Genomic DNA, 15077 nt, shown 5'->3' with positions numbered 1-15077 from the left:
CCTTCTGATCAGGAACGCAGAGCATCAACCACTTATTTCCCAACTCCCACTACATCATACAGGGATGAAAGGACCAGAGGTCAATAATATCAGAATAATTATGCCCTGGTACAATAACTGACTACCTTCACACCCTGGCTGGCACATACCCTCACCACCCTGTGCAGGAGGTCTCAAGCCAGACAGTAGGGCCAGACCCCCCCATCTGTCCCTGTGGACCACAGTCATCCCAAAGAGCTGTGTAGAGAAGAAATGAGGAACGTATTACGACTGGATTAACAGTACACTTTTTTGCACCTCTAGATTTTAACAACCCAACTGACTCATTCGATTGGTTTTTACCCAATGGGAAATACATATTGGCTGGAACACTGGATGTGAGTGTTTGCCTTCCATGTGCTGGGTGTTGTCTGCCAGTCCACTGTGCGTATAAAACACAATTGCTTTATAAACATCCTAATTGAACATATTATTTAGAACAATTAGGGTTGCACAAGCCAGTGCACTCTTAGTTCCAGTCACATATATGCTGATCAGGAATCAGAATTTCATACCGGATCGGTCAAGGCCCAGGTTACCAACGACCACCACACGTATCATTCGCCAACAGGAGGAAGACGTCTACAGAGACAGCAGCAAATGGAGAAGTGCAAAAATAGGAAAAAAATGTGTCTATATTATATTTTATACATTTTACTTTGCCAAACAATAGATTTGTTTTTCTTGTTTTTGTTTCATTTGGAGTAATAAAAGATTATGTGAAACGTCATAATACAATTTGCGGTTAACAAACTGTTACCATAGAAACGAATGCAATAATATTCAAATTCACATGTCATCAATATAACAGCCAGAACAACTATTCAAATCATGCAATTATGACACCAAAAAACCAAAATATAAATGCACATGCTCTGACCAATCAGGTTTGAGAACTGACTCCCATTATGCAAATGTAATGTTATCACAGGAACAAGAGAGCTATTGTATCAGCATGTATTTATTTAGATATAAACACGAGAATACATGCTGGGACATGGGTAAGCCTGGTAATATGGGTATTATATTGATAATAAGTACAACAGCACGACTGCAAGTGTGATATTGCTTATTCACAACACGCCTATAAGCAAGGAATACATATCGTTTACTGATTTAGACAAAACAGGGCCAAATACTTTTGAAAAATAGCTCTCAAAGAAGCCAGAGACTGATGAAGCATTGTGTGCTGACACAGACTAAGTGCACAAACAGCTTTAATGTAATGAATAGTAGAATTCTACTAGATAGTAGAGTTTTATATAATAGAGTTATACTAAATATCAGCACTCTTGGAGCACCACTTATCCAATGTAATTACTAGACTATAACTAAGTTGTGTATTAAAATGTTGAGAAAATAGAAAACATCTGCTCTACAGTTTAACCTGTGTAAGATAAAATTTTTACATTAATATTATAATTCTGTTTAAGTATATGTATTTTGTTATAATCAGTGTATGTATGAAGTTTTTTCATTGCTAAACTGCAATAATCCATAAAGCTTGCAATATAGAGCGTGATCAAGGCAGCATGTCTGAACACAATGCTCTTGACCGGGCACTGTGCTCTCACCTAAGCAAAACAAAGAAAGATAAAAGATTATCTTTGTACAGAATGGGAAAACATCTGTGTGCAAAGTGCGTCACTAGGGTGAAGTGAACTAAAACAGCGCGAGAAAACAATCGATTATAAGTATGCAATGTCGTAATAAGAGAATTAATAATATTGTCTTGAAAGTTTAAAAGCACGGTGAGAAACGTTTATCGGAGCGCTTCTCGGTGCAGCATTGTCTGACTGATGAACGCCTATTTGCTTCTGCAGAAGGCAAATAAAATTGTCTATTTTTATTCTCATGTCGAATCTCTGTCTCTTTTCTGAATAGATAGGACTAGAAAGCTAATTTTAAACTACACCTGGCAAAAGAAGCTTAGCATATTTGTATGTCCAGTGTATAATGTTTGATGATGCATGAACAGGCAACAGGAGCCGGTAAGTCACATGTATCGGATTTCTTGTAGAATATTTGGGCCGAAATATATTTTGAAAGCAATTTTACTTTAAAGATCTGTTGAATATATAGCTTTGGTCTTTGTTTAGATCTACAGCTGCAAGATTAACAAATAATAGAGCAGCTGAGCACATGCAGAGGTGAAGGCGAAGGCGAGGGCTCTAACTCAAACCCGACCTAACAGATGCTTTTAGGCGTATGTTTTGGGTGAACCGGGTTGTATTACTTGTTAATCTTTCAGCTGTAGTTCAAACCAAAGACCAAAGCTGTATTTCTTAACAGATCCAGAACAGTAAAATTGCTTTAAAAGATATATTTTGGCCCAAATATTCCGCGAACAATCTGCATGTACTCGTGAATTACTGACTCCTGTAGCGTGTTCCTGCAGGATCTTACATCAGAGGTTGCATGTACATAAAAATGAGAAATATTTGCCAATTTCTCGGTCTCTGGTGGTAAGCACACTGTATGTAGGCAGCTTTTGTACATCCAGACATGCTTTTTCTATATACAGTATGTAGGAGGATTTCCAATTTGAAGCTTGTAAAAACTTCTCCGGTGGATTTTCTTCTTTTCCAAAGACCACCTGGATCCATTACTATAATACATAACTATATATTATTTGTAGAACTGACAACATTATTTATATTGGACGGGGAAAAGTTGTCACACACGCCGCGTAAATGGTGTGAGGCTGTTTGTTTATGATTTGTTTCTAGACGATGATTGCGACTGATTGTCGTCCTGCAGAGAACATCATCGCATCGGCACCACAGGAGAACGACAAGACTATTAAACATTTCAAGAGCAAACGCTAAGGCACAGGACTAATGAAATGTTTTCGGTGAGAGATGTACAGTATGTTCAGTCTGAGGAATGTGTATAATGTTTGCTGTCCGTGCAGTGATTAGACTTCTGTTTTTCTGTTATTTCCTATCTGTATTGCATCCATTAAAGTGCAGGCAGGGTGGAGTGGGTGAAGAAGTGTGATAGCAGGAGTGATTTGTGATAGAAGAGTATCTGTGAGAGTGAAAGGGAAAGTTTATAGGACTGTGGTGAGACCTGTGATGTTGTCTGGTTTGGAGACAGTGGCATTGAGTAAAAGACAGGAGGTGGAGCTGGGAGTAGCAGAGCTGAAGATGTTGAGGTTTTCGTTGGGAGTGACGACGATGGACAGGATTAGAAACGAGTTTATTAGAGGGACAGCGCATGTAGGTCGTTTTGGGGACAAGGTGAGGGAGGTGTGATTGAGATGGTGTGGACATGTGCAGAGGAAGGACATGGGGTATATCGGTAGGACAATGCTGAGGATGGAGCCACCAGGAGGGAGGAAAAGAGGACGACTAAGGGGGACGTTTATGGATGTGGTGAGGGAAGACATGAAGGTAGTTGGTTTGACAGAGGCAGATGTAGAGGACAGGGGGATAAGGAGACGGATGATCCTCTGTGGCGCCCCCTAATGGGAGAAGCCGAAAGAAGAAGAAGATAAGCTAAACTTTGACTATTACAGTTCAATGTTTTTATACATGGTTTTATCCCATGAAAATGGTGGAATTCCCATGTTGGAATACATTCAAACTTTGCACCTGGGTCAATTCCAGATGGTCTACAGATTAAAAGAAAATACGAGGCTCAGTGTTTTTTTCTGAATGCATTTTTGCTGTAATGCTTCAGGTCTCACTTTTGTCAAGATAAAAAGTTGTATTTTTTCATTCCAACGTATGTATGCATGAATTATTTTAGATTTTTTACAAAAAAAGTCTATTTTATACTGTTTAAATATACAACTATGATGTCTGAAAAAATACTGCAAATTGATGTCTATTTTCATGGGGAAAACATAAAAACATGTTTTATTATGGATGTCTTCAAATAAGTCTGTAAAAGGTTAATGGTTCTGTCATGCACTATGGAAAATAACTTTCAAAATTGAGCATTTAATTGTCCTTTTGAACAACAGTAACAAAAAAAAAACAAAAACAAAACAAAACAAAAAAAAAACACTGTACGATAACACACAATTGAACTCATTCTTACTGTACTGATATATAAAAATGCGCTTTCCAGGTGAAACCCAATGATGTTAAACAGCAACAACAACAATATGGAAAATCTTTTAACAGCAACCTGTTCAGAGGGCAAAACCCATTCCATTTTACAAATCGACATGTATACAATTAATGTAAGCAACATTTAATAGGATTAAGTCCTGGAACACAAGGATAAAATGACAATCGTACAAAAATAGATTCTTCTCTTTGAACCAAACTCTTTTCTTGGCTTGCCAAAAACTTTGATTATCATGAAATAAGTGTTTCAGATGTCTCTGTTCATCTTCAAAACCCTGTCGGTCTTCCATCAGGTCCCAAACCCAGGATTATTCCAGATTAGGGCCTTTTAGAGTTTTGGCTTGGATTTCTGCTTCAATAAATGTCAGAAAAGATCGTTTTTTTTTTTTGTTTGTTCTTCCTATGACTTTATGCTGGTGTTTAAAGCCCAGAGTTTCAGGCTACTGGAGAAACGGGCTTTAGGCAAGACTAAAGAATAAAAATGTATAATGCTGTAAAAAAAAAAAAAAAAAACAACAAAAAAACAAACAAACAAAAATTGTATGTAAAGAAACTGCATGTAAACCATGTATGCGCCTGAGTGGTAGCTTCTGCTTTCAATGACTTAAGATATGTGACTACTGAAAGAGCGTTCAGTGACTGTCTCGATGCTGAAAATCTGAAGTAATAATTATAATAATTGTAATAATAATCAAAGTAATAATCTCAAACCATTGTTTGCTATATAAGAGCACTGTTTTAGTTCAGCCTGGCTCAGTCTGCAAGAGGTTCCTTTTTTTAGCAAACATCAAAACAATCGGTCTGCTCCTTATAATACAGAAAGTCATTGCACAATATGAGTCTGACTATAACTATAACAGACTATAATACTATAACGTACAAGTGTTTTCACAAAGCCTGAGGTCTGGTTACATTGCAATGCTTGAAAATCGAAACACTTTCGAACGAAAGGATTCTTCAGATTCCTGGCGTAATGTTTGAACTGTTGTATCACCGGTGATGCACCAGGTGGCAGAGTAATCTCTTTTAAAATGCCCTCTACATCCCTGAGGCCAGATGTTCACATTAAAAGCCAATATTCAGTTCTGAAGGTCTTAATAATCTGAATACATTAACAAAATCTGTAGTATTGCGTGTGAACACCAGGGGGCAGATTAACCTTTCTCTTTCTGCATTTGCCAGATCGCGTTCATGTTGGTGACCTTAGACCTCTGCCCTGAAATTACTTACAATGAGCATTTTTTCTTTTAAAGCAAATAACATTGCACGTATGATCCAAGTGTCAGGAAAACCAACAAACATACTTGAAAGATTTAGTAATGAAACTGAAGCCTTCAGTTTCATTACTAAATGAAACTGAAGCCTTCAGAGCAAAAATCTCTGTAATGACAGTAGACTGACAGCTTGGCACCATTTATATGGCTAAATGAATATAAAAGTCCAAATGTAGAGCCTTTGATGGCTTTTCATGTTACTGTCATTTCCTTTTTTCTTGTTAGCACTCGTAGCAAACGACCACCCCTGTGGAAATATGCTTAATATCTGAATCTAGTACCGTTTAGAAAGTGTCCCGAATCGAAACTGAGAAGGTTTGTGTCTTGTGTAGGCAAAAAAAATTGTATTCGTGGCTTTTCTAAAATGTGAACGTAGCCTAATTGCTTATTCCCGTAGCACAAATGCCGCTTTGCTGGGAATAATCACATGACATTCCAATGAAAAAATCTTTGGAATTACTCGATCCATTAATGAGATGAATTATTAGGGCAAACGAACGATTGATAATCAAACATTTTACACAAACAACAAAGAATCATTGCTTTTTTTCCCCAATCATTAAACGCAGGCAAAGAGCGCCCACGATTATCATTCTAGATCGTTCTCTGTCATTCACGTGTCTCCGCTACAGCCGAACGTTTAAAAAAAAAAAAAGTTTGAAAAAAACAAAAAAACAAACATGTAATCATTTAAGTGCTGCAAATACAACCATTCCTGTCTTATACGTCTTTCTCTCATTATTGAATTTTGAAATATAAAAAAACAACAACATTGCAATATGAATGTTATAGTACATAAAGTACAGTCCATACCAAAGGCAGTAATGAGGAGTCAGAAAAAAGGGGTCCTGTGTTACAGGAGGGTGTATGAGGTATTGCAGAATTTTGCATCCGTTCAGGAAACCTATACACACACTTGATGTGAAAGTGTACAGGTGTGAAACAGAGACGTTGTGAACAGAGTGGACTGCGGAGGTAGGTCACTGTGAGGCAGACTGTTAAAGAAATCGTTTTCGACCAAAAGATCTGCTCAAATCCGTGCAGCCAGCTTTTAGCTCCCAAGCATACTGATCATGACTCTCCTAATCCATCCTCCTTATGAACGACTCGATAGTAAATGGTCTTTTATGTTTTTTGCAAATTCCAACTGTTCGTCTCCTGGACTGCAAGATGTTTTGCTGTTAAAGCAGGTGTCACTGAGAGAGAGAGAGGGAAAGAGAGAGAGAGAGAGAGAGAGAAAGAGAGAGAGAGCGAGAGAGAGAGAGAGCGAGAGAGAGAGAGAGAGAGAGAGAGAGAGAGAGAGAGAGAGAGAGAAAGAGAAAGATGCATCTCTTTATGGAGTCCCGAAGTCCTTAAGGTGATGTGTGCATGAGACTGCAATGTTTCTTTACGGGAATTCTGAGTGGCATTGCTATGGGAGGGGTTAAGGCACTGCTCCATTATGTCATTTGGTGTGGCGCCTCCAGCATTTCCATGAGAAAAGTGTCAATGGGTGTGTCTCCGATGAGTTTGAAGAAAAAGAGGTGCTCCAGACACTTCAGGCCAATGGAGCGCAGGGCAGGCAGGCGAAGTAGCAGTTTGGCAAATCTGCTCAAAGCATGTAAAGAAACATTACATTACATTACATTAATGGCATCTGGCAGACGCCCGTATTCAGAGCAACTAAATAATTTACACAAAGTAGCATGGCTAAGGGCCTAGGAGATGGAGATTATGAGAACTAAGATTTAAACTCATGATCTTCAGCTCAGAAGCCTTACAACTGAGCATGTTGTCCTACCTATATGGATGGTTTCACATATGCAGTTTTTATTTGAACCCTTGAACATTTTCTGTCTCGATCAGATAGATTTTGGTTCAATATCCAGCCCGATAAACAGGGAATGAAAAATGATGGATGCTAAACACAATGTTTTTCCACCTAGCTAGCTAGCTCCTGTTCACTGTGGTAATTCTTGTTTTTTGTTTTTGCACACATAGTTAAGGTAATTCTGAATTTGCATTATTTAAGAGTGATTAGTCAATAATGTGTTAGACATACTAAAATATATAAACTGTAGGCCCTTTTTTTTTTTACATGTGCTGAAAACGCAACAAAAAGCAAACCCAATGTATTAGTTTAGCTCTGAAATGACTAAAATGTGTGAAAGCATCCTTTAGTAAGTGTAATCAGCCAATCAAATAAATAAACACCTTATTGGTTTTGCCAATTAATCGGCAACGATATTTGATTGCTGGAACTATCGGCAAAAATCCATATGATAGTTTTTCCAAGTTGCGTCTGCGAGGAGAAGATCCGCTGTCATTATACAGTACGAGAGCGGCCTCTAGAGGTAAATCACTGACGGCACGTGCTGTTTGTTTTGACGAGAGCCTGCGCTCTGTACCTCGTTCATGTTAGTTCGTAGTGCATTAACTAAAGTTAACAGATAAAATAAAAATGAACTGAATTAAAAAATGTATTAGTCAATTTTTTAATTTAGTAACAAACAAACAACACTTCTAAAGCATTTCTTAACACAGGTTACAAATGGAATCTTTCTTTAAGGCGTTACCATTTCGCATAAAATCCAGTCATGCTTTAAACCGTCCATCTTTTAATGTCTTGACAAAAGCCAGACAATTGAAATTACATTTATTTTTATGAAAAAAAGTTTTTACATGCAGTGTTATTTCTGTATCCAGTATTCATTTTCAAAACATAAAAAAAAATCTGTTGATTATCAGCAAGTATGATGCAAACTAACTATCAATATCGGTAAAATCCACTAGTAATTACAGAGATTCTGCAATTTATACTTGCGCTAACGTCAAAACCACCGACATTTCTAATTTTAATAACATTCTCTAAGCAGCCAAAATATAATTTTGAAAGAGTGTCTTACTGCACACCAGCATAACAGGTTTGTGTATATTTACCTCCCAGGCTGATCGGGGTATTTCTGTTTACAATAGGCCTCCAGTGAAGCGTAAACTCGCTCTCGAAGTGCCTCCACCTCTGTTGGGTTAGACAGGCCTTTAGAGTCTATATGGGGGGAGGGGGAGATGAACATGATGTGTTATGACTGATTTTAAGAACATGAAAATCAGTGCATCGTAAACAGCTCGGATGTATGGTGGAGCGTACACGAAGTGATGCCACGTTAAAATCATTTCGATTTTGTATGAGGAAAGAGGTGTTAAAAAAAGAATTATCATATCTACAGCACAATACATCAATATAATGGATGCTGCGTAACTTTTTTGTTTACAAAATATGGCAGATTACGAAGCCCATTCTTTATATTACATACAATTCACAATGCATTCTTTCTTTAGATTCAGTTTCAGTTTTTTTTATCTCTGTAAGTAAGTCATTTTTAAGTGTATTTCGATGTGCTATGGTGCATTTTTCTGTACCTGGATTGAAAAGAACAATAGCTCGCAGGCATCCAAGCTCAGACTTGTCCATCTGCATGTCTCGCATCTTAGACACCAGCTCTGTCAGCACTCTGTTCCAATAAAAAGCGACTTGGTGTTACTTCGCAACAGTAACCGTTCTGGTTTTACTGATGAGTTCGCGTTTCGCAAATTTGGAGGAAAATGCCTTACACGGAACGACATCAAAATGACTCATCACGACCTCTCTGTATCCAAACCATTACGCCATGAAATGTCTCCGTTCTTTGCACTATACTGCTTGGACATTAAATTAAGCAGGACAGTGACAGATTTCATATGGAAAAGGGAAACATGATCTCATATCGACATAAAGCTTCCATGTGGCCTAATGTAAAAGTGCAATCAATCAGGCAAGACACCGTGTAACGTCATTTTCAAACATCTCCTTTAAAGATGATCTACGGCAGTCGCAAAACTCTCGGCCATAAAAGTCCTGGTCTGATAGCTCTCAACCAGAGAGTGTATAAAGATTAGGACAGGCAATGTGATAGTGTATTTAAAAAAACAAGGATTTATTGGTATTTGAGATCTTTTAGACTACATTTACATTTGGCAAATGCCCTTATCCACTATGACTATGACTTACAAGAGAAAAATAGTGAGAGACTCCATTTTTATAAGGAGAAGTGCTGAGTTAAGTGCTTCTAGAAGAGGAAAATCTTTAGAAGAGACTCCTAGTGACTCAGAAAGAAGTTCATCCTACCAGCTAGGTGTAAAAAGTCTTGAAACATGCCTTCCCTGAGAGAGAGAGAGATACCAGCTGAGCAGTGGTAGAGAATCACACGGTGTGTTGTGTACCAAATGTCTTGATTAATACATGCTTGAGTTCACGAGCTGGAGCTCAGAATAGATTGAGCTTGTAAATGTGCTTTATGTTGTTTGACATTTTTCCACTTGGAAACCCGAGAGGATAGAATGATTTGAATCCGATAGGAATCCATCTTATAAATCTTCTAAATGTAGTCAATATTAAAGCTCAGTGAAGATGTGAACAATGTCACTTTCTCCACATGCACACTAAATCATGGTTAGTCAGTGCAAGAACTGGTTTTTAGGCACAATATTTATAGTCAAAGCTTCCACCAAATTTTTAATGTCCCCCCCCAAAAAAGGGAAAACATTACAAAATTATCATTTTGGTCATATTGCATCTTACACGTCATGGCTTGCTCATCAGGGATAAATGCACATCGTTCACCTTGACTGTTGATTTCTGTAAAGCTGCTTTGAGACAATGTCTGTTGTGAAAAGTGCTATAGAAATAAACTTCACTTGACTTGACACGTTTTCTCTAAAAAAGCGGTTGAGAGGGCTGTGAGCTGTGCCAACTTTACACAATCATATTATTATAACCAGTTTGTTTCATCTTATTGTATAATGTACAATATGTCACTTTAATGTATATGTATATGTCCAGTTCCTTTGTAAATCTTGTGTCAAACACGCTTACAAAAGTGGCAACACATTAAACAACTGCATGTTAAAAATCTGTATTTTGTTTTATATTCAGAATCCATTTGTGTGTGTGTGTGTGTGTGTGTGTGTGTTTTGTAATCTGGGCTGCTAAAGTGTGTATGGAATATAATGAGATGCACCAAAGTGTATCGGTGTGTCTTGATTTTCTAGAAAGCTAGTTTTCGAATATATTTGAGTGATTCCCGAAAGCCTGGGAAGCTCAGGAAATGCCCATAAGCTTTCATTGAACTGATTCGACACACAAGTTTCTCCTGCAAAGATGTGTTAAGCAGTGCAGCAGACACTCACCTATCAAAAATGGCACCTACTCCAGCACTATGTGCACTGTCTCTATGGACGTGGAGGCCTGTTGCTAACAATATGCCATCTTTCACACTTATTGAGCGATGCGAGAAAGAAGCGATGAGGAGCTCGTTCCACCCTGTGAGAGATAAATAGAAAAACAGGCAGCCTTCAGTGAAGTCTCTAAACAGGAACGCGAAAAAACAGAAAGAAAAAACATACATACTGGTGGCCAGTTCAGAGGTTACCACGTTTTTTTCTCGAGAAAGTCAATAAAAACTGCCGACCGCATTGTTGGTTTGGAAAGTGACAAAGATAGATCGAGTGTAAATACGCTGCAACGAGGTCAGAGCTTTAGCATGCACACATACTGTAGCATGCAACAATGGTCCAAGGTCTGTCCGACACATGAGGTAAAAATACACACATTTGCTCCATCGACAAGCGTCAAACATTAAATATGGTTTTATCATGAATTACATACATAATCAAAATATTGGATTTTTTAAAAATATATCAAATAAATGTACATACACATTTTCATCAACTGTATAAGCTACAGGCACAAGTCAGGAAGACATAAAACTATTGTTCAGGATTATTTAAGGGGGGAAAAAAATGCTAATTTAAAGTTTAAAGTATGAAAACGCCGAACAAAATACAAATATGGAACTCGTGGCAAACACAGGAAGCTACGTCACGATGTTACGAGTCACTATGTCTTGTAGATAACTCAAAAAACCCCTCAAGAAATAGTCATAATTCAGTAGGCCGTTTCCTCCCATATGGATTGCACAGATAGATACTATATCTTTGTCCTGCTGATAATCTTGTGCCTGCTGAATATCCAGTAAACATCCATATGGGAGGAAATCCATTAAATCTATATAACAGTTAATAGAAGGAGAACTGCATATTAATCAGGACAGGGTCGATAGAATTTTTTAGGATCTTGTAACAAACAAAAAATGTGCGTATGTATATAGTAAAATGTATATGGCCAGTATCGTTTCCAAATACCTCAGTGCTCAAGACAGGCATGTCGTAAACACACCACAAGAGTGAAAATATCTTGAATATAGTCAAACCTATCGAATATTTTCCATTATAAGATTCTTATAAACCAAATATAAAATGATTAAACCAAATTCAAGATATATATTTGCTAATCTTTAGTATACTTATATATTTCTAAGCATTATTGAGCATATTGAATTGGTCAATAATGTCTAGAAATGTAATAATAATCAAGATTTAGTAATGTCAGTTTTGTTGCAATTTGATTTTAAAATATTGTAGCCAATATTGTAGTTTTTCTGCAGTGAAGATATACCTTTATTCGTCCCACAGTGGGGGAAATTCTCAAGCTCTTTTCTGAAGCTATTTACTGTACAAGTAAATAGTAACAAGTAAAAATTCCCTCGTCAAAAATAATCTTGAAATCAGCTGATTTTTGTGTGAATGGATTAGTACCTGCTCTTAAAAGAATGACCTGGTCATCTAGAGGCAGGTCAGAAAAGTGTGGTATCCTCTTCGCCCATTCCACTAATGTGAAGAGCTGCTTATCAGCGGCTTGGCAAATGTTTGTAACAGGGTCGTTGGGCTGCAGAGAAGACGACGGAGACAAAAAAACCAAGAGCTTAATGTTAATAGATATGCTGCTAAAGGAATGAGTTGAAAACATGCATAACAAACTTCTTTTGAACTATATAGTGTTTCACAGGAACTTTGATCTAAGATGAATGCTGAATGTTTGTATCACTTAAGGGTAACTCTGTGAGAAAATGACAATATGATAGAAAGTGTCTGAAAGAAGAAGAAAAAAACCTGTCAGTGAAGCATAGAGTCGGAGGAATACTAAACAGTCAGGGAGAAATTCAATGTGTAAAGGATTTCATTTAATCCCTACCCATAATACCCCTCAAAAGGAATCCTCAAGGGACTGCTTTTACTTCTGAAAGTTAAAACTGAGGTTTACTTCATTATTATTTCAAATGAATTGTCTATCACAGTTACTTGAGGCTTTCTCCCAATGTATTTATTCAGCCCTGAAATGTTTCTATTTGCTTTTGATTTGAAGTCCAATGTAGCCAAAAGTACAAGACAAACTTGCAGACACTACTCACTTTAAATATGCAGCATACTTTGGGTCATAGCATTTTTTCTGGTCAGGTAATAAGTCTTAGAAACCTAAGGTATTTATGAGGCATCTCGAATTTGATATAGGGTTAGGGTATTGTGTAGATTTGCACAATGCTAAGCTTCATTTACCCTCAAAACGACCTCTGCAACTAACACACTTCAACAAAAGTGCATGGGAGTCTGGATGGTGAGGGTGAGGAGGGAAGGGGTGGGTATATTTATAGGGGGAATACAGAGATATCATAATTGCAGGAGAGAGAAAAACCAACATTTGCACAATCGGGTGAAGTGACAAAGGCGGCCAGTCTGAGAAAAAAAACATGGAAAAGGTTTGACTATCACTCTGGGTCATTTTCCTCCTTTTCTTTCTTCGCTTTTTTCCTCATTTCCTCTAAATCAGCGGTCCCCAACCTTTTTTGCGCCACGGACCGGATTAATATCGGACAATATTTTCACGGACTGGCCTTTAAGATGTGGTGGATAAATATACCAAAATAAAATGATACGACCGACGTAAAAACTGGTATTTTCTAAATATAATAATAAACGTGAATCCACTGTGTTGGTTCATTTTGTCGCTTGTAGGTTTCAATTTAGCGGTAATGTAGGGAAGCATCTTGACATGCATCAAGAGTGAGTCATAGACAGATGTGGCGGAGAGAATCTGGTAATTTTCCAAAATAAAACATCGTTCAGAATCAGATAATAAATAAAACGGAAATAATGTAAGTTGTGTATTGTTTTTGTGTGGCCCGGTACCAATTGACCCACGAACTGGGGCCGGTCCGCGGCCCGGGGGTGGGGACCACTGCTCTAAATGACCTGATTGTGAGACATTTGTAATATCACGCAATATTGCATAATATCAGCCACGTCAAACAAATTTCAGTAAGAAATTACAAGAAGTAGGATTCATCAGTCAGGTTTTATTCGAAACAAGCAGTCTTGAGTTTGGTAAATGTGAAACAGAGCTGTTTAAACACTGTGGATTGATGAGGGGGAGAACTACAAAAACAACTGATTTATCTGCAAAATGGCTGCACATACGTAGCACCTTAGTGGTTGCGGTAAATAGACACTGTGATGGTTTTCATTTCTGAAACAAAACAAAAGAAAAATGTTCTTCGAATCGCAAAATGTTCAGATTAAAAAAAAAAATGCTATGGTTGGGAAACCACTAAATGATCTGCTTAATCATTTCTAAGTTAGATGAGCAAATATACATTTAAAACATCATGTTACTGAGCTGCTCTACAAACCTGTGAAATTAGTTCGCAGTAACTGACAGTCTGAGCTGCCAGTTCGATTTCAAGCTCATGCATAATACAAAAGAAACACCGTCAAAAGAATATTTCGGATACGGCTTAACGGAGAGCTGCAGCAATCATTAGTGAGAAGCTTTTGCCTTTCAACAAGGTAATTTTCTTTGAGCTGGCTCTCTACTATCAGTCTCTGGGAACAGCATGTAACTTCACTCTGCAGGTTTGAACAAGCAATGCACTGACAGATCATAATTGGAGAGCAGGACCTGCATTTTTGAAGTTAGACTTCTGTAATCTGTGATCATTTACGGCATTTTCACTCACACCCACAAATTTATCACATTTATAAAAATAAGCCGTTGCCTTAAGGCCTTGGGATTTGAACTCATGACCTTCCAACCTTCCAATCAGTAGGGCACAATCAGTATAACCACAGCTGGTAGCATCGCTCCAACGGGATCTATATTCTATATAATGTGAAAATTTTGTTTTTGTTTTTTCATAGAAATTATTTAAAAAAATCTTCCTTCTGGTATGGAAGCCTTGTTTGTACTTGTATGTGCCTTGTGTCAATCATTTTACAGAAATTCCCCAATGCTCCTTCACACATGTCTCACCTCAGCCTGAAATCAGTTCAGCCAGATCATTGTCCTGTGAGCAAAAAAACAACTCTCTGCTTTGAAAAAAATAAAAAATAAAAAACCTTTAAGCACATAAAAATTCAGTTAAACCACAGTCAAGGAGATGAAGCTGGATGCAGAATTAGTGATGTTGATTTTAGACAGGTGTGTAAATGTAATCTAAAATAGAAAAAAAAAATCTAATCTAAATGTAAAAAAAAAAAAATACTATTTTATGTATACAGTCCTGTACTGTATAAAAATTTTTCTTCATTTTATAATGAATAATTATATGTTTATTAATATTATTATATTTTTATTATAATATTTTTATTCCCTATAGGTTTTTTTGGTCTATGTGCTATCCAAGAAAAGCCGGGAAAATCAACCAAACAAATTAGTTATGTGGCAAATGCAATTCCGCGATGAACCGTGGTGCGAGATTCGGACCGCTGTAAAGCG

At 37.4% G+C, this 15077-nt stretch overlaps 1 protein-coding gene across 3 annotated transcripts in view; it reads right to left on the bottom strand.

Annotated features, from left to right (window-relative positions):
• Window positions 1-3873: 3873 nt before the first annotated feature.
• rxrab (retinoid x receptor, alpha b) overlaps window positions 3874-15077 on the bottom strand; it is a 47516-nt gene continuing 36312 nt past the window's right edge. For 2 of the 3 annotated variants that reach the window (XR_014531249.1, XR_014531250.1), the window contains 6 exons: window positions 12065-12194; window positions 10598-10730; window positions 8792-8883; window positions 8312-8417; window positions 5482-6979; window positions 3874-5450 (listed from right to left, as the gene is read on the bottom strand). Coding sequence is in view for 1 of the 3 variants with exons in the window: in XM_083527700.1 (XP_083383826.1) it covers window positions 6832-6979; window positions 8312-8417; window positions 8792-8883; window positions 10598-10730; window positions 12065-12194 (609 nt within the window). In the remaining 2 variants the exon portion in view is untranslated. Of the gene's footprint in view, window positions 6980-8311; window positions 8418-8791; window positions 8884-10597; window positions 10731-12064; window positions 12195-15077 lie in introns of all 3 variants that reach the window. The other variant, XM_083527700.1, reaches the window with a different exon arrangement.

Source organism: Silurus aristotelis, assembly GCF_946808225.1.
Source record: "Silurus aristotelis genome assembly, chromosome: 23".
NCBI lineage: Eukaryota > Metazoa > Chordata > Actinopteri > Siluriformes > Siluridae > Silurus > Silurus aristotelis.
This window is presented reverse-complemented; position numbering and strand designations above follow the sequence as displayed.